Below are 20,710 nucleotides of genomic sequence, written 5' to 3' on the forward strand. Positions count from 1 at the left end.
TGATGAGTTTTCACAGCAGGAAAAATGAGTGTCAGAATGCCCATAGAAACAGCTCAAACCACTGCAGCAGCATGAAGTTCCTCACTGTCCATCTGTCTGTTCAGCTGTGCTAAATACAGGTCAATAATTGTAGAAAGAAAAGTAATTATTTTAGAATTCATAGTTGTAATATTCATAGTAATTCATAGTCGAACTGCAGCAACAGAGTGAGTAGTAAGTTAAAGATTCCCTCCAGACATTTTTTAAGACATATAAATACACTGTGCTTGGAATAATCATTTCTGTCTGATACGGTTTTTCCACCAAAAGTTCAATTAACTAGTTAAACATTAGATTAAATTTGAATAAACATGAAATTCAGGACATCTACTCTTTCTCCCAAAAAGTCCAGAGTCTACAAATATGCAAATATCTTTCAAAACTTTAACTGCTGGATACCAGATCTGTCCTACTTCACTGAAAGTCCACTCTCAGTGTTTGTGTAATGGAGGTTTCAAGTTTCCACATTGCATTTTAATAAGTTTCACTTTAGACTGTTGTGTTGTCATAAATCCTGCTCGTATGTGCACGTTAAACTTGGATATAAGGTGAGATAAACTTTCCCCCCTTCAGCAGCTGAATGTGAAAAAAAAAAACCTTCCACTGTTGAAGTCTATCTCATGCAAAGTTAAGGAACAGCTAAATAACATTAAGTGGTCCAGTTTTTTTTTTTTTTAAGCTCTGTTGTAAGTTAACCTCTCAAAAAGCATTTACAAACAGCTTTAAGACATCTGGGTATTAGGAGACTAAAAATACTGACATCTAATTGCCAGTAGTTTGTCATGACTGAAAAGCTAATTACAAATGACCTAGGGACACACAGTGTGTGTTTTTAAACTTAAATCAATCATTAAAACAAATAAATCTTACAGAGGGATGACCAGTGTTGATGAATGAAGACATTTCTTACTTTTCAAAAGCAGGCCTCACTTCAAGTCGGCAGACAGATAATGGTGTGACATCCCATTCAAATTTCAGCCATTCCTGCGAGCTCACTGACGCTGAGTGTTGATTGTGTTTTGATACAGATCAGGGATAGGTGTTATCAGACTGCTCGGCTGCTGTCTTCATACTAAATGTGACTCCTTTTCTAAGGGCAGGGCTGTTTTCCACTGGAGATAGCGACTGCTTCTTTCACTACTTTACAAATTAGATTGTTTTGATTGAAGGATGTTCAATTGGTGATTAGATAACTGGCAGAGCTGATTTGTGGAGTAGACTCGTTTGTCATCTACTGATAGAGATCAGCCTTCCAGTATTTAGGTGGTGGCTGGTGTTTCCATCCTGCCAGTTCCTTCCACATCTGCCCCGTCTTATCTGCTTTTCTCCGTCTGTCTCAGTGATTCCAGTGAGCTGCTCACAGTTGACATTTAATGACAAACACAGTGACATCCAGACACTACGTCATTATCTGACAATTTAACGCTATTGTTTAGCTGTCGAGTCCCATAGACTGACTGCAAGATGAAGGACTTTTTAGGTTTTTAAAATGAGCTGAGTACAAAATGAAAGTCACTGCAGTTTATACAGCATACGGGATCAAAGATTTAATTCTTCAATTGAAAGCAGGGGAGTCAGTCAGTTCACTAAACTGCTCATATAGTATTTTTACTTCATATAATAACACAAACTTGTGTCCTCAGTAAGAAACAGCTGTTGTGTGGATGCGTCCTTGAGTCAAACAAGTCTAAGGAAGACATTTTATCCACCTCAATCACAAGTTACAGACATGATATCATCAGATATTTTTCTTGTTTCTTGATATAATTTCTGCACAACGTCCTTAAAGAATACAGAAGCAGTAGAAGCCCCAGTACAGTAAAAATGGTGGCAACAGACGCGTTGTGACAACAGACTAAGTTGTCCTGAAGTTCCTTCTCCCCCAGCTCCATCCTCCAGCTTCTCCTGGTTGATCCTAAGGAGTTCCTGCAAAGCCAGGTTAGACATGTAATCCCTCCAACATGTTCTGGGACTGCTCTGGGTCCCTTCAAGTTGAATGTGCCTGGAATACCACCACAGGGAGGGGAGACATCTGGCAAAGGAGCTATCTCAGCTGGCTTTCTTCAGTCATTCTATTTCATGCTTCTTCCAAATGCCTGAGGACCTTATCCTGTCCTCTGTGCCCAGACTCCCTGCAAGGGAAAGTAATTTCAATTCAATTCAATTCAATTCAATTCAATTCAATTTTATTTATATAGCGCCTTCCACAATCAAAATTTCAGACACTTGTATCCGTGATCTCATTCTTTCAGTCACTATCCAGAACTCACAACCACGGGGAGGGTAAGAACGTAGATCAACTGGCCTTGGATCACTCAGCTTTTTCTTCATCATGACAGTGCTCTACAATGCCTGCATCACTTCACTGAATGGCAGATTCTGCACAAATCAGCCTGTCAATATCATCGTACACTCACTTGTGAACAAGCCTCTGAGATACTTAAGGGGCCAGTATACTGTGTCAGAACTGCTTGTCAAAAGCTGGAATAATTTAGGAAGCCCCCCCCCCCCCCCCCCCCCCCCCCCCACACACACACACAGACACCCACACACACCCCTTTCCACCATCAGATTAGGGGAAGCTGTGTCTCACCATTTCTGTAACTTTCTCAAACCGACCATTTGACATTCGTACTGTCTTCACACCATGATTGACCACTTGTGTGGAGCTGAGAAAGGAGACATGATTTGAACTTCTCTCTCAAACTCTCATTTTGAGAGTTTAATTTTTGACACAACTATTTCTTTCACTTTCCATCTGAGCAGCTGCTTGCCTGTCTTCCAGTAGACACTGTTCTCCCTAAATTTAAAGAATATCCTGTCCCCTCCACTCTCTCTGGCAGCCGACATTTCACCCTGCCTCCGAGTGTGGCTGTTCAGAAGACTCTAAACACTTGATTGCTGATGTGGTCAGACAACATGTCTTGCACAAAAGTTTTGATTCGAGCACAACATTACCCTTACGCTCCTTCAATTGAGGCAGCAACTTGTCCCCAGTCGAATCATTTTCCGGCAGGTGACCACAGCCTCAGATTTGCAGGTGCTGACCCTCATCCCAACTGATAACAGCCCCAGTGCGCTCTTGAGGTTATATTCCGATGAAGTCAACCGAATTAGATCATTGGCACAAAGCAGACTTTTGATAATGAAATCACCAGACCGTGCACTCTCTGTTTCTGGGCTATGCCTAAAGATTCTGTGCATGAAATCTGCGTCTCGTCACAACCTCGGCAGAGCCTCATACTCCAAGAAAAAAAAAAAGAAAAACACTTTAAATGTGACGCACAACTCTTAGAACCTGACAGCCACGCAAGACACCAGCAAGTCCACAAAACACATTCCGACTGGACCATCTAGTATATTTGACAGACTCTTCTCTTGAATGTGTGCGGTTTAAAAGTTTGTCAATGCCACCGTGTATAAGCCTTCCCAGAAAAGCTTATGCCAGTAAAAAGATGAATAACCAAAACTTTTATGTTCATCGCTGCAAAGTGGAAAATGCAATCTGTTACATGAAGTATTACCTTCATGTAATACCCGCTTCGTTGATTGACTCTGTGCTGTGAGCAGTTACCTGATAATGATTTCTTGGTACTGATGGTGCAAACAATATGGAGACAGTGCTGTAAATCTTTATTTAGGTTTACTGATTTCTGAACTCTTACTGGAGAAATGGATTCAAATTTGGGCAAATGTGCAGGAGACAGTCTGACAAGTAGTAACTGAGTACGATAGCCTCAAATAAACAAACCAAATCATATTCATTAATATCTTCTCAATCAAACCAGTCATTTTCAACACTGCCATCAAGATGTAAATATGAAGAAAAGAAACAAGCTGTTCATGTCCCGGCGTCTCGTGGTAAAAAATTGTTTGTGTCAAGAGAGAAGTCACATGTTGATCTGGTCACTGTGTCTCTTGAAAGTCACTTTAGAGAGTGTTCTTAAAGCCTGCATTAAGCTAGCAACCAGGGAGGGACATTGGCTTTAATTGTTATCTTTAATTGCTTAATCCAATTCAGCTCTTCTCCTTGGATTATCGCAAAAAGCAAATTAGAATAAGAAACGCAAGAGTTGGCCTCCTTCAGCCTTTTAAAAATCTGGCACTAACCAGGCTTCTGCATTTTTTTCAACTGCCTCGTCCAAGTACAGCCAAACTAAAACTAGGTATGACAGGCTGACTGTGCCAACCTCAAAGCCTGCCAGTCAGATGTCCCGACACGACCTTAGCCTGGCTCCTCTGTCAGGACTGCAGACAGAACAGCTGAGACAGCACAGGAACATTAAACTCAGGCAAATGAATTCCACCTGCACTGTCCCTCCTCTAATCTAGCTGTCTCCTTGATTGAAAGTTGTGTGCTGGTCATACTTAAGATTTAACAGCAATCTCATCCACCATTTAGAGTCACTCTCATCTCACTGTTGATATGTTGGCACTGTCTCACACAAAGCTGTTGTAATCTTTTTCCTGGTTTAATCCATTATATCCAACGTTACCACAAATACTGTCGTTAGAGTAGGACTGGCAGTATTTTATATTTTCCACTTTTGCCGACAATGCCCACGAAAACACTGAGAAATCATCTATGATGCTACTAATGTATTGTTTATGTAGTCACTGCCTGATATTGCTCATTGGACTGTGCTGTTAGAGCTCCACCGGTGTCCAAAAGCTGCTAAAATCACATCAGTTAGCACAGGAACAGTCGTACTGAGTGACGTTCTTTCATTACTGTGAAAATAAGAACTACGGTTTATTTTGAATCAATCTCATCTACATCATCCTGCTGCTTCAGATACACAGTGGTTCATATGTGTATCAATCCACGACAGAAAATAGTCCCCAACAGAGGCACTGTTTACTCGTGTTTCAGTTACATTTGCTGAAAAGGACAGTGCCCAGCTATTTTAGCTTTTTTAATATGACAATATGATATGCAATATTTGTGACCTGTCTTTAAAGGTTTACAGACTTCCACTTCTTTAAAGTAACCTATAAGATCCAGTGACATATTTGGCATTATGCAGCCACATCTACATCAGTTTTCGTCTGTTAAAAAGTCCCTCAGTCAAATGATATACTGTCCTAAATACTCAGTCTTTTCTTTCCTCACCTCACATCCTGTCCATCACAGTATTGTAAAACAGATTAATCACTGAAGGTCAAAGATTGGTGCTGAGACATGTCAACTGTTCACTGTAGAGTTAAACACAAGCTCATTATACAAATAGTTAAACCGCTGAAATGTTTGTCTGTTTCAGCAAATTTCTGGCAACATACCTGCTGCAGGTTCGCACACTGGTTTTGTTATTGGAATAAGTAAACTAGAATAGCATGGTCTTTATATATTTTTCTATAAACATATTATACTATAACTGCAATTCCTCATTGCCACGTCTTCCTTTCCATCATTTCAGTTCACTTTCACACCCTTTTCTCACCAGCATAAACACCCCGTCTCCCCTTTCCCTCTGCTCTTTCTCGCTCTCTCTGCTTTACTGTTTTGCTCCTCCTTTGCTTCCCCCAGCAAACCCCCCCCCTACTTTCTCTCGATCTGCATTAAGCCCTGCTTGTCTCTCTGCCTGTCTGATCCTGGGAGCAGTGCTTATGGGAGCTCCTCAGACCAGTGTGAGCACTGCTGGTCTCCAGTCGCCTTCCCAGCACTGCAAGTGGAGGACGAGTGGAGGAGGAGGGGGAAGGGGGAGTATCCGTCCTTATGCCCTAGGCAGCAGAAAAGGAAGGAAAAAGGGGAGAGGAAAGGGTAGAAAGAGGGAGAAAAAGTAAAAAGTGAGCATGAGAGAGATGCAGAGTGTAAAAATAAAGGGAAAATGAGAGAGAGAGAGAGAGAGAGACAAGAGAAGATGAGGGCAGATGGGAAAAATAGAAAAAAGCCAGGAGTAGAAAAAGAGAGAGCAGGAGCAGGGTGGCACAGGGAGAAGAGCAAATGAGCGAGCGAACAGGAGACGGAGAGAGAGAGAGAGAGTGAGCGAGAGCAAGCGAGAGGGAGGGAGGCGAACAACACTGCAGACACTCGCCCACTGTCACTGCTCCACAGCCAGAGGACAGAGGCAGCAACGGCAACCGTGGAAGCGGAAACGATGGAGGAGGAAGACTGTACGATCCATCTGCAGCTCAGTCCCCGACACTGACAGCCTCCCTCTGGGACCATCCTGCCAAGTTGGGAGCAAAACGAAAAAAAAAGGAGAAAAGTACTTTGTCTGTCCTTCACAAGACCAAGCTCTGGACCTGAACTCCTGCCGGACTGATAACACACACTACACAGACACCTCATTGTTTTTCCCTCTCTTACACTCCCTAACACTTAATCACACCCTCACACGCAGCACACTTCACTTCTCGTTGCCTTTCGGACCAGTGTGTTTTTGTTGTGTTTTTTTTTTTTTTTTTTTTTCCTCACTGCCTTTGCTGACCTTCTGAGCTGAGTGGATTTACTTTTATCCTGTGGCGGACCATGGGGCTGGGGTGGAGGGGTGCAGCAGGGACCCTCCGAAAAAGGACAGAGGGGAGCTGGTACCTTTTGGTGACATTGCTGCTGTTCTGTGGTTTCTGGAAGGCTCACACACAGACAGATGACGGGAAGTCTGCCTACTTCTGGCAAACAGGTACAGCTAAACCACTAATTAGAGATTATATTTGATCTCTTGTTTTACATATGGAGGATCTGTGATGGTTGGTGGTGAATTAGTGTGCTCTGTTGGTGCTGCTGTGGTATGTGAACTCTCACGCTCAGAAACAGTAATCAGTCAGATGCGATCACCTCTGGTTTCAGTTCATTATTTGTGGAAAACGTAGAGTGTGGGCTGTGATAACTTTAGATTTTAGAGAATATTTAAAAATCAGTGCGTCCAGCAGTGCTGCCTTTTCATCTCCAAAATAAAAGCTTCTTGGATCTTGTACAAAAACAGACACATTCTCACACTTAATTGACTTGCACAGGTCTACGGTGCTTCCAGATGACACACTTTGGTCGTCTCATAAATTTGTAATTTGAGGTATAAGACTCTGCGTAGATCAATTTCAAAGATACATACACTTGAAGATGACCCAGAAAGCAGAGCTGTCTCCTCATACTAAACGGCATGTGGCACGCAGGACGACTGTGATCCATTTCTGAATGGATTACTTTCATCTCCCTGCGTCTCAGGTGATGCACCATTATTGAAATGTTCCTGCTGTGTGTTACAGCATGCGGATGATTGATAAGCATCGCTGCACAGCAGTGCTCGAAGCGAAGGGAAGCGAATTGGAATGGTTTTTGATTGTATTGATACGATATCGGTGCTGAATAAGCGGGGGTTGTGTGTGAAATTCATACGTGTTGACGTGCAGATGGATGGATGGACGGATGGTGACAGTATTTCTGATCTTTGCACACGTTTGTTTTCTGTATGTAGCCACGTTAAAGAATATGAAAGAGAATCATATGGAGTCAATTGAATGTCACAGTGAGATCCACTGAGTTATGTTATCACCGTTGACGTGCATGGGAAGCACACTACCAATAATGGATGCTCATCACTACTCTAGACTTCTAGAGTATAGTGAGCCCTGATTACCACCGTGATGACTGCTAATGGACACTGAGAAAATTAATGAAATAATCTCTGCAGTTCAGGAAGTCCTTTAAGACATGAATTAAATGATTTAATCCTCAATTATGCAGAAAAAACTCGGTGGGTAAGGTGTGCTCTTCTCTAAAGGAAACACGTTTTACCAAAAACTATATTTCTTCAGTACCAGTACAACTTCTCTCCCTAACCCTAACTCAAAACACCCCCACTCCACTTGTCCTGCCCCGCCTTGCCCAGCACCAGTCCCCAGTTGACGTATCCCACGTCTCTCCTGTGGTTCTGCATCTTTAAAGAGGATGTAGCTGAGTAAGGAGATTAAAGGAGCAGGGATTTAACAACCCAGGAAAGACAGCCCAGGGACCAGACTTGAGAAAGAGAAAGGCAGAGTGAGCACTGCAGGCAGAGAGAGGGACTAACTTAACCTACATCTACCCTACTGTAGGTCATAGTGATTATGCCTCTCTCCCACGCTACAGCACCTTTCTCCCACACTATACATGCTCCTCAACTGGAAAGCTCTAGGCTCTGTGCTTTGAAATGTAATCCAGTGTTGGGAGTTTGTTCACTTCTTCCCAAATAAAAGGTAGCGCATTGATTTCAGCCCTGGAGTCTTCTTTTTTTCTGTGCCTCTTTGGTTTGACAATTGCCTGCGGAGTATTAAAATCACATAGGGCAATTTAGGGCTTTGAATCCCAGTGCTTTTCATCAAAATGTGATTATGTTTGCACAAGATTTGCATACTTTTTCTTGCCAATCGAAGCTTGTTTCAAAAAAAAAAAAAAAAAAAACCACACAAAATGTGATGATGTTTGTGCACATTTGCAGAGTGTGCAGTGGAGGGAATATTCTTGTGGCAAGCAATGCTCTGATGTTTTGCATATTAATGAGTCTAGCTGAAATACAGCCCCTGTCTTCGAAACTGTGGGGAATTGGGCCTGCATTGCTTTTACTGCCTTCTGTGAAAATATGATGTATCTGTTTTGGAAGGTGAGACAGTTTGTGCTGTTTTTTTTTGCTCTGAAAATACTATTCAAATGAGGCAGAGAGAGACAACAGGCTCCGCCTGACACTGTAAGTGATATTTCTGAAGGTGGCGGTGAGGATAACTGGAGAAAAAACAAGAATGATTATAGCTACCATGAGGACGATGGTAGTGATGATGATGGTGATAATGGCGTGCCACAGTTTTTCTGGGTCCTTTGAGAGATTGCCGGGAATGTGTTTCCCTCTCAGACGCTATTTTCACACCATTTTTCTTCTTGTCGCTTCCTCTCAACTGTGCTCTCCCCATGCACTTCTTCCTCTGCATCTCTATCGCTCTGTTTCCCCGTCTGGCACTCGCACTATATTTTGCATTGCTGTTTTAAGATCCACGGCTTTTTCCAATCACTGCAGCAGTAAAATTCCAGAGAAGCCTTTTCTGTTGCCAATAGTCAAGAGGCAACACCAGAATGACAATGGATCTAAGAGATGCTGCTGTATCCTGCGATTTCACGTGTAATAGAGAACTGATAAGCACCACACATGCAGAGGCTCAAACACACACACTCATGTACACACACACACACAGCAGGTGTATCTTTCCCATTCTGGTTCTGTGTGCAGGCTTCATTAGAATCTGTTGTTGGAGCGACAAGGTTGCCAGGTCTGAGCTGTCAAGACCTCACACGTCTGCCTGAGGACAAAGCAATTACAGGTGGTAGAGCAGGTGATGGTGTATTCAAGAAAACACACACTGTAACATCTCCATATCTTGGCCTTCTCTGTATGCTTCTCCGGAAGTGTTCTTCAAACACAGCATTGCAGTTTGATGATAGCGCAGGTTGGTTTTTCACTGGCTCTTGAAATATATAAAACAGATAAAGAAGATAAACTTTAACTGTGAAAATCAACCTTTTAAAAAATGAGGTGTGCGTCAACAGGTGCCAAATCATTAGTCTGATTTGACATCCTGATTTGATCACTGTTTATCAACTCCCACCCTCCTTGCATTTGGGCCCGTAATCTTTCCTGGGATCCAGATTATCTCATTCAGATTACGGAGGAGACGCCTTTGGCCTCTGATCAAGCCAATCTCATCTCACCTACGGTCTTGCCTCATAGGGGTCATAGCACGTGTCTCTTTACTGCCGTCCTATTAAGACACCTGAGTCATGCACGGGTATTCGACTAATTGCTCCAACTTGCCTACTTACCATGCATGTGTTTGTGTGGCTACGAGTGCATGCAGTGTCAGACATTAACACCCAGCCGGTAAAATTGGTGTTTGATGGATAAATCAATAAGTTTCCGCCACTACATCAGCAAGTAACATTTTAAGACCTTTCGAGCTGACAAAGTTTAGAAAGAAAAAGCAGACAAATGGCTTTGTATCAAACAGGTTCCTGATTAGCCACCTGTTACACAAAGAGCGGTAGCATTAAAATGTTAACTAACTGAATCATGAATCACAAACTTGAACACATCTATCCATTATTAACTAACTTTATGAATAAGTAAGATTTTCAGATTTAAAACTCTTGAAGTCTGGTAAAAAAAAAAAAAAAAAAACATTCCTGGCAGATATATATATATTTTTACTTTAGTCTTATCAACTGAGATAAAGAGGTGATTTCGGATCATTTAGTTGCACTGTGTATCCACAGTATGTGTATGTACGTGAGTGTGTTTGCATGTGTAGGTCTTTACATTTGTCAGCCCTGCTTCTCTAATGACCTGTCTCTTCACGGAAACAATGGAGTTTTAGTCCTACACAGCTTTCAGCGCTCTGAAAACGCTGCTGTGTGTCACCGCGTTCCACTGATGTCACCTTTCAATGCACGGGGACAGGGCGAGTAGCGCTGACAGGCCATTGTTAGCCGAATACATTCCTCCCTTCACGGAGGCACTAGCAGTGAAGGATGTCACCCTCACCGAGGGTTGTTAGTGGCTCTCTCACAATCACCTGCTATTACGGCGGACCCACTGAAGAGACCATCCAGAAAATTAAAGGAGAGTGGGTGTGACGGGTTCGCAAGTTCAGTGCAGAAAGCCAAGGTCATTAATATGGCAAAACACCTTCAGCCAAACAGGTTGTACTAAACGAACACAGGACAAGCTGAGATCAAAGGTAGAGCCTTGAGACAGACAGAAACAAACGTACAGTGTTGATCTCTTAGAGGTGCCTCCGACTAATTAAGCATAAACTTGCTTCTCTAGCCTTATTTACCATTCAAGAACCACATGAGAAATTTGAGACTGGGTAGTTTTTTCTGATCGTCTTAAATTTCTGTGGAATGACTTTGACTTAATGCTCTCATTTATAGCTTCTTATTCCTAAAATGGGTTTCTTTTTCCGCATACGAGATTGATTCATATCCTCAAATGACCTGAGCGCTGTCCTCACTTATTGTCCCAGGTTTAAATTAGAACGTTCTCCCTCTGAACACCCTGAAAATCCTTTGCCTTGATAAGCCGTGTGCTAATACCTGCGTATCAGCATTACGTCCAACACTTGTCTTGAATTGAGCCAGAAACAAACACACATCTGACTCAGTGGCTGTAGCTTTTGATAGCAGCAGGACTGTGACTGGCATCATCCCAAATGAGAATATCCCTTGGAGATTCCCGGCTCATTTTAGCGAGTGCATTACAACGTGACCCTATATGACCCTAATTAGCATAGCACCAGAGGGCAAACAAGAGTCTGGTAGGTAATTGGCTAGCCACTGTTTAAATTCCTTAGCAACAGCCAACAAATTTAGGCCATGCATATAAATTAAGACAATTTCCTTGGGATTTTCATTTTTCATTACAGAATGTGCCAGTGGGTTTTATTTTAATTCAGTATGCATGTGTTTTTGTTTTCATTTTTAGTTCAGTTGGAGTGGAAATGCAGGCTATTTGTGTTGTGTTGTGTGTGTGTGTCTGGCCCTACAACCATCGAAAAGTGAGCACTCAGCAGCCTGTGGAGTCTTGCTCAGGAAACACAAGGAACGGCAGTAGCCATGTGGCCTCAGCATCTTTCTGTCGAAAAGAGGAAGGAAGCTATTTTTCAAAGTTACATTTTTTTCCTCTGTGGAAAAAAAAAAAAAAAAAAAGGAGTGCGGCTCAAGCTCCAGTGGTCGGCCGTTCAGTGTCACTGCAGCAGAAATGATACCGAGCAAAGCAACAGTGCACCATGACATTGCACTTGATTTTAAAAGCATTTGCAGCACAATACGTCACATTTGACCCAGATTGATCTGTTTTGTGGCTTTAGAGATATTACCCTACCACTCTCCACTCCAAACTGCTGCCTTTTTGAAATAGCCAATCCATCCAGCGCAGAAAGATGCCAAAGAGATGCCAGAGTTTGTTTAATCTAAATGGCAGAGCTTACACTAAGACCTGGCTATTACTGATATAGGAGGGATGGCAGGATTAGAGATTACACTTCATCCAAAAAACTTTATTTAGAGTGACATAAGAGGATTTCCACTGCCTTATTTTGCCATATTCAAATGGCTCATAACATATCTTTGATGGGGCACTGTGTCATTCTCCTACCAGTGTACTTTGTGGACGGCCATGACGTGAGTAAGCAGATCAGTGATAGATTTATGTTATCTAGGGATGTTTTTGCTCTGATTATCAGCCTTGACCTGATATATCAAAGTGACACGTGCCACTGTAGAGAGATTAGCATGTGACAGAGAAGTCTGACCTACTATTTTTTTTTTAACTTTTGAGTTTGTACACTAAATTTTAGCAGCATCACAATTCTTGTTTAGTCATGCTCACACTTGAACGCTCTTTAAATCTCTTTGTTAATCTATTACAGTTGGCTAAAAGGTAGAGGGTAGTTGCTTTTTTTTCACTCATGTTCCCCTTTGGATTTTCATAGTCACGCCTCACAACTGAATCTGGAAAACACCTGCTCCTTAATTTTCCTAGTTTTACGTATTATTTTTCCTCAGTCATCTCTAGAATAAAGAGAGGAGTTGTGCTTTCCTGTGGTGTCTGTTCACAAACAATGACTTAAATCTGCCACAGGCTGAAACACAGACAAATCCTTTGCCCATATTGGGGAAACAAAGCACTTTCGTGGTCAGGGAGTGGCATTCAAACCAGGCACTCGACTCCCATGAGAGGCGCAGAGGTGCCTTCAGTGGGCTGAGAGGAATAGCGGCGTCACAGAAGAAAGCAGTGACATTTACCTGAAAAGAGCTTGTATAGCTTCCCCCGATGCTATTCTAATAAAGCCGAAGACATGGGGGGGGCACAGGAGTAAATATCTTCCCATCCATCCAGCAGACCCGTCATTAATCCTTCATTTCTCCCATTGGCCCATTGTTTTTGCTCAGCTGTGGGATGTCGTGAGCATATTTTATACAGTCGTTTTGAACATCACAGCTCTTTGTTTCACAGTATTTGGGGTCTTGTGGCTTGGCTGTCTTGTGGGTAAGCTGATGAAGAACTGGATGCTCTGGGTGCTCACTGTGGTGTGGCAAGAAGACTAATTCATCATTAGATCATGTGATGAACTGTAAACCCAGACTGCTGTAATCTACTGTGGGGTTAAGGAATGTTATATCCAACCTGTTAAATATATCTGTATATCGCGACAACATTACGTTAGAATATTGAGCTGCTGCAGGTTGGAATCTTATGTAACCACATTGCTTTTGTTATTGAAAGTCACATTGTGCTGCTGCAGTTTTGACCCCATTTCTGAATGATTTTCTGCTTGTTTTTGGACCATGTGTTCTTGGCTTGTTGAGTAAAAATGGTACTGTAATTCCTCAGAGTGCCCTAAGCAACAGTGACAGGACAGTGGCTTTAGGTAATTGTTTCTGACAGTATTTGCCAATCCCTGATTTGATGGTGTTGGTCTGTGGGATAATGATGACCCATTTGTTTTCTGACATGTGCTTGTTGTGCGTTGCTTTTAGTTTAGTTTGACTGTACTATGACAAAAAAGCAAACAAACAAGAAAGGAGTCATGCTAGCAGCCATGTGAGGATGTGAGCAGGCACAGTGGTGCTCGGAGCTAAATGCTAACGTCAGCATGCCAACAATGACAGTGAGTGCGTTTGCATGCACACCAGTATCCCGGTTTTCCTATACTGGGGGAAAATGTTTACATGCACAAAACATAGCCCAGAATACTTCAAAAAGCAGGATACTAATTAGCACTAAACTCAAGGTACAGCTGAGGCTGATGGGAACTGCCTTTGCAGGTCCATCCAACAATTTTCTTCAGCAGCGTTAATTTTACTCAAAACAAGAAGTGTCAACCTCATGGTGGCAATACAGGAAAAGTAAGAGGATCCTGAAAGTAATTAGGATTCATCCTTTTGGCACCATGAATGTCTCGCAATAGTTGTTGAGACGAGAAGACCAGTGTGTGCTTTGTTCTCGAAACTGCCGCTGAAATTTATCAGTATTTCAATTCTTTGGTGCCAAGAAACACTTAGCCCTATTAAAGGTGCACATGCCAACAGAAATTGGAAAAGGTGGTTAATTTGCCAACTTAAAAATGCATAGAAAAGAAAATAGTTTGAGAGAGCACACTTCATTTAAGCACTAACATCAGCATAATAGGCCTGAAATAATAATGAGGGAGAGAGAGAGAGAAAGAGACGGAGGGGGGAAACATAGATGATTTGTAGGCATTAAAATCAAAGGAGTTAAGGGTGAGAGAGCAGACCATGGCATGCTTTAACACTAGTATCAACATAATAAGGTAGAAATATATAATGGTAGAGGGAGAGGGAGTGATAGAGTGGCTGGCTAATCACCAGTGACCAGCCCCTGGATTAGAGGGAGGGCAGCAGATGGCCTGGTCAGGGCAGGGCTGACCGTATATGAATATCCCAGTGGGTTGATAAGGCTCACTAGCTCCTCATACCCACAGCAGATAAGCAGTGTGTGTGTGTGTGTGTATGTGTGTGTGTGTGTGAGTGTGTGTGTGAGTGTGCAGGGTATTTGTCAGTGCTTTGGTGGTCACTGCCCACCCGTACACTCATTTACTTACAGAGCAGAGCAGACCAGTAATATGATCAAAGAGAAATTTTTGCTCTGTCATTACGTCGTCTGACTTACTGAGGCCTGTCCCACTTGATGAGTATTTTCTAACTACATTTACTTGCAGGTTAGTCATTTGACATGACGCACTAATAATTTAGATGGCTATGGTTTTCTAACAACCAACGATTATTTTTATTACCAATCAAACAAGGTCAAACACCAGAAAGTCTAAGGTATCGAGTTAAAATTTCTTTTGTCCCACTCTACTCAAATATAAAACCCAAAGATATTTAACTTATTATGAGGTAACCAAGTGGAAAGCATCAAATCCTAATATTTAAGAAGCAGTGAATGTTGGGTTTCTTTCCTTGAGAATCCACTTAAGCAATTAGTCGATTATCAATGTTTTTGATCAGTTTTTCTATTAATCAACTCATCGCTTCTGCAAGACTCTACAGAGCTGCTGGAAACACTAGCAAAAAAAAAGTGACGATAAACCTGCAATAACATATTTCTTGGCCACTAGGGGGCAGCAGAAAAGTTGTGAACACATTAAAATATCATCATTTAGTTGATAAGGTGAACTTGTTCTTAAAGATTTGTTTTTTTTTGTACACATCCAGTAGTTATGGAACAATATTAGCATTCATTTGAAGTTGTGTTTGTGGCAACCTGGCAAATGTGAATTCAGTCTTCACTGTCTTTTTATGTCTCTTTTAGGTCTCTCTTATGAGAGTGGTGTGAGTGACCAAAAAGCTGAAACTCTCCTTAGGTTCATTACTATGAGAAACCCCTTTCACATTGTCACAGTTGTTTTCACATTCTCATTTGACGCGTTATTATGATAAAAATATAGGTCAGAGTCGCTTTAACAATGATATACAGCATGACGACGTAGTGTCGTTTCACAAAGACAGACACGCACTGCTCCTGGCACAACTACAATACAGCTGCCCACACAGTGGCTCTTTCAGAGGGATATAAATTTGCCTGTAGAGACTGTCAAAGTTCTGCTGTCCTCCCTTCCTTTACAGTGAAGACGGCTGATGTTCTCCTGTCTCAGTAATATTCAGGTCAGGATAACATATTCAGTGCCAAAGGGGTACATATTGTATGTAAGGTGATTTATGAACATAAATAGCATCCCATTTAAGACTACAGCAGTGGTGACTTGAGCAGATCCCAGTCTGTTCTGTCCTAGAGGTAAAATGAAAATTGTCCTCTCAATACTCAGTATTTAAGCTTGGCAGGTAGTTAACTTGTTTTCCAGAAGATTGAGGCTTAACTAGTCAGGTTATCTCTGCTGCTTTTAAACGGTTGCATAACTAAAACTACAGTCTTGAATTCCATCCAGTTCTTTATCCGTCCATTGATTCAAATGTCTATTCATGTGGTCGTCCATTAGCTTTTTTCCTCTCACTACCCATTGTGCTGTGGGTGTATGGCGTGGGCCTGCACTCATTTGCTAGGTCTCTGGCAAACACTCACCCCAATACACACACACACACACACACACACACAAAAAAAACAATGAATCCCAGTAAGACCACACTTGTAATCCATAGAGAGAAAGTTGGCATTTCCCTTTAACACAGTGTCGATAACCAAGCAGCTTTTTATGTGTTTTAGCAGTTACAGCCAGGGAAGAGAATTCTTTAGTGGTCACACCTCCGGTTATATGTAGCTCAGTGCTGGTATGTGACAGATTGGGGGAGATGCTGATTTTCATCCATCCTTATCTCATGTCATCTCCATGAGGAAGTCAGTCAGTGGCTGTGGTTTATTTTTGAGTGAGGATACATCTGACACAGTCTTGAAGTGGTTCAAACATACGTACAAAAGAGGAACGACTTTGTCTAATTTTCCCATTACTTTTCTATGTGCAAAAAAAAAAAAAAAAAAACCCAAACATGACATGTGGAGTTCCCCAAGGCTCGATCCTGGACTCTTCTGTTTTATTTAAATAGGAACAGACTGCTTTGTTCCTATTTAAACAGTAGAATCATCAATCATAATTATGCAGACGACACCAAAATGTACTTACATCTTGGAAGCTACAACCTATTACTATCAGAAATCAGAAGATTCACATTCAGGCATAATTTGTTTGCGATTTTATTTCTAACAGCTTTGACTGTTTTAACAATAATTTCTCAGGTCTCCTTAAAAAAAAACACCAGGCAACAAAAAGTGGAACTCCCAGAAGACTTGGGACTTGCCATGACTCTGACTGCCTTTTTTAAAACCAGGTTCAAAATGTTATTTACTCCACTGCCTTTCACTGAATCTTAAATATCAGCCCTCTCAACCTTGTGCTCATGTCTTGAACTCCGTCCTACTCATAATCTCTCCAGCAGAGGTTGGACCTGGTCAAAAGCAGACCAGTGGAAACCTTAATTATTTTTTTTTTAAGATAGAAAGTCAGACCCAACCTGAATAGGCACAAGGACAACAAATAACAGGCTCCACGGACAAAATAAGCAGCAGTATAAGAATGATGTCCTAAGAATGAATACAAAGACAACCCTGTTCTCACCTTCCATCGGGTTATTTAATTTACTTTATTTAAGATACAGAATAAGGCAGAAGTCATACTTTCCATTAGCTAATAGCCATCCAGATTCTTAAAACCACTAGGTGTCACTTTATTCTTTATTTGAATTATATGTTTATCAGTACTAAATGATTGTATCTCCATTGTTTGTAGCCACTGTGACATAAGTGACCATAGAGGCTGGAATTATACTTTATTGTCACAGTCCAGGGATATATGAGCAGGATTAAAATAAACTGTACATTAAGCCACAGTTAGGACTGATACATAGGTCAACATATACTCCACATCTTAACAAATATGCTGCATGAGTCGGATAAGAACCTAAATCCCCTCTTAATATAGACAGAAGACCATGTTAAGCCACATCTTAAAGGGAGGGCCTTTCACTGTTTAGTGTTTTTTTGTTTGCAGGACCACGAGTCAACCTGTAGTTTCCACAGTATCTATCATAGTCACGTTGGTGGGTGGTCGGCAGATGATGTGTATGCGGTGCTGAATTATTTTGCATTAATACATTAAACATTTATAAGAATTGATGCTTTGAGTTTCACAGCCGTATCCTACAACTATACATAGCTAACTCAAGTGAATTCAAATATACAGTATATTTATAGAGATACAGAGTCTAATGTTGCATCATGCCGTATCTCGGTGTGTCCGTTTGGACAGGCCGAGTCCTTGTAAGCTGTCAAAGCATCATCTCACCAATATGAGCTACACAGTGATTGATTAGGGGCAATTAAGTGTTTCACATGTTGTGTGCGAGGCACTTATCGGCATGAATTTTAATAAGTCTCATTTTCAAACTAAAACAATGCAGTCTTTGATAATGCCTCTAACATGTGTCAGTGGTTTTCCAGTCCTAAGTGTTGTGATCAAATTAGAGTGCAACTATAAAATATGCAAATGAGCTTTTGTCATTTTAAGATTAGACGTGCTGTACTCGATTATGAGAGCACACATTTAGATCCTGTACAAACAGCACACTACAGACACACTGTAAAGAGGAGATTAAGACTGATGCGGCGTTGATGTGTCCTTTTGTGTTGTCGCAGTGTACTCCCCTAAGAGGACTCATTAATGAACAAGCAGCCGAGACAGCCCCGGCTACTGTAATTCATCATGGCACGTGTGACCTCTCTCCTCCAGTGGCTGTTCTCGCTGTGCCCTTCTTCATCCTCCACAGACGCACAGGAATGTGCTAGATACTCAAACCCTGTAGCGATATTAATTCTGGCTTAAAATGTTCGGTTTCTGTCCTCGTATGTTTGCCTCCTTTTTAGACATTTCCTTTCATTCTAAATGCGTGAGCTGTCTTGTCTCCTCGCCTTCCTTTTAGCTTTTATCAGCTTCTCTATTTTCCTTGCAATGCTGACAAAATGAAACGCTTTTCCATCTCACAAAGTATAGTAAAGAGTATGAAGCATTATTCCGCCACTGCCCTTTTCCATACATCACGCATGACTCATGGCTCGCAGCAAACCAGTCACTGCAATGATGACGTCATTGCATGTCACCAGAGGCTTGTGTGATCGAAAGTGGCATGTTTATGTTGACCCCTGCCTTTACTGCCGGGACATACTGTATCTCTCTCAGGAGCACCCTGCAGTGTTTGCACGCCACCGTCATGTATGTTCATTTTGACATTTATAGCTATTGTTCCAACCTTAACTCCCTTGTTTACTAATGTGTAAGTTTTTGAAAGTTTTCTCCCATGAACCACTTGGTGATGTTGGCTCCCAGCAGTATCTTTAGTAAAACATGCTTTTAGGCTCTTTGATCTTGGTGAAGAATGGGAGCTACACAAATAATTTGCGGAGACTCTTACCTGTGTGTAACTGGACAAAACTAATCCGGAAGCCACACAGCAGGAAATCTTTGTCATCAAAGAAAAAAACGTCCAAAAGATGTTGAAGGGCCTTGGAGCAATTGAACCACAACTAATTGCAAGACAAAGCTTGGGAAAATGTCATCCATCAACCTCCATGTTTACATTCTCCCCAGTTCATTTTTCTGAAAGGGCCCTTATTGAAAATCCAGTGGTCACACAGAGGAAGGGGAAGAATAGGGTCGCTTCCTCCTGGAAGCAGTGAAAAATTGCCAGTTTGCTACAGGCATTCAGCCATTTTCTGGCACGCTCTTGCACTCAGGATGAGAACTAAGTTTTGTGGAATTACAGCCACGCCACAAGTTCTTTGAGGGCACGCCACTGTGCGCTCCAGACTTTTTAAATCACACTGTTAGGTACCATCAGTCTGGGGAGGTTTTATTTTATTTTTGTTGTGATTGAGTGTTGTAATTTACTTTTCTGGGTTACCTGCCTTCCCTCAGCTTGCCTTGTTTTCTACTACTTCTACTTCAGTTCATAATTTCCTGTTTCCCAGAGTGACTTTTCATGAGCCCCCCAGAGAACAATACAATGTTGTGGCTTTTGCGTTTGTGTTGCGACGTTTGCATTTGCGTGGCCTTTCTCGGCCACTGTAGACAAGGATCTGTCTGAGTTGGAGGAGAGAAAAAGGCGTGAGCGAAACCCACGATGACATGCATTTTTTAGAGGTTTTAGTGGCTGCTGTCAGGTGCTAAATTGGTTTGACATTGTGCAGTTATTAGCAGTTCAGTTCATTCATTCATTCATTTATTCATTTGGGTCAACTCTCCGGGAATCATTTATTCTTGTGGTTTGAAGATAAGACAAATGCATTGTCATTATTTTATTGAATGCATTATTTTTTCTTTCTGGAAGCTGCAGAACAGAGGTAGACAAAGCTAACAGTGATTGAGCAATAAAGAGTAGTAAGGTAAACATTCCCTGTGGGACTGTTAGAGCTTATATCTTATCTCCCTGGTGTATTAGCTACATTCTCCATCACTTAGCCAGTCGGAATTCAGTGAGCAGAGGCTTGCTCGCAATTTATTAGACTGTACATCATTCTTTTAACAGGCTTCTGTCCTGCTCCTCGGCGGCAAGTGGAACAAGAGTAAAGAAATAACCCAGCCCACATCCCTTTGTACACAGACACTCAGCTCTCCGATATACACAGATCAGACACAACATTAAAACTGGTAAACCTGTTACTGGTTTTAATGTTATGGCACATGTATAAACTATTCAGCCATACATCGTTCAGCCGATCGGTGTGATTAGAAGTTGTCATCAGTTGTCAGCGGAGTGAACAGGGCGACCCAGCCCTCCTTCAGCCCGGGCACACCTGCCTCAGTGAATATTGTGTGTGTGTTGTGTGTTCCTCTGAAAGCACGACCGACAGGATTATGTAGCTGTCAAAGCTGTAAGTCAAGTCTCGAGCTGCCCCCGCCACCTCCGCACATCCAGCCCCCCCGCGCCCCCAACCCCAGAATCCCTCCATTTGAGCTGCTGACAGGTGTAGTCATGGCAACAGAGATAATATGATGACTGTGTATATGTCGAAGCCTCTGCCCTGCTACCTGTGACTGTACCTGTCTCTCTCATTTGACGTCTGTTTAATGGGAATATGTTAAACTGCCATGCAGTTCATTATGTGGTTGCTTAGCA

General features: G+C 41.9%; 1 protein-coding gene across 1 annotated transcript in view; it reads left to right on the plus strand.

Annotated features, from left to right (window-relative positions):
* The first annotated feature begins 6,511 nt into the window (after positions 1-6,511).
* Positions 6,512-20,710, plus strand: part of LOC121185947 (thrombospondin type-1 domain-containing protein 7A) — a 119,754-nt gene continuing 105,555 nt past the window's right edge. Inside the window, exon 1 of the mRNA XM_041044487.1 lies at positions 6,512-6,662. Within this exon, the coding sequence (XP_040900421.1) occupies positions 6,512-6,662 (151 nt within the window). The remainder of the gene's footprint in view (positions 6,663-20,710) is intronic.

This window comes from Toxotes jaculatrix, chromosome 8, assembly GCF_017976425.1.
Source record: "Toxotes jaculatrix isolate fToxJac2 chromosome 8, fToxJac2.pri, whole genome shotgun sequence".
Classification (NCBI taxonomy): domain Eukaryota; kingdom Metazoa; phylum Chordata; class Actinopteri; family Toxotidae; genus Toxotes; species Toxotes jaculatrix.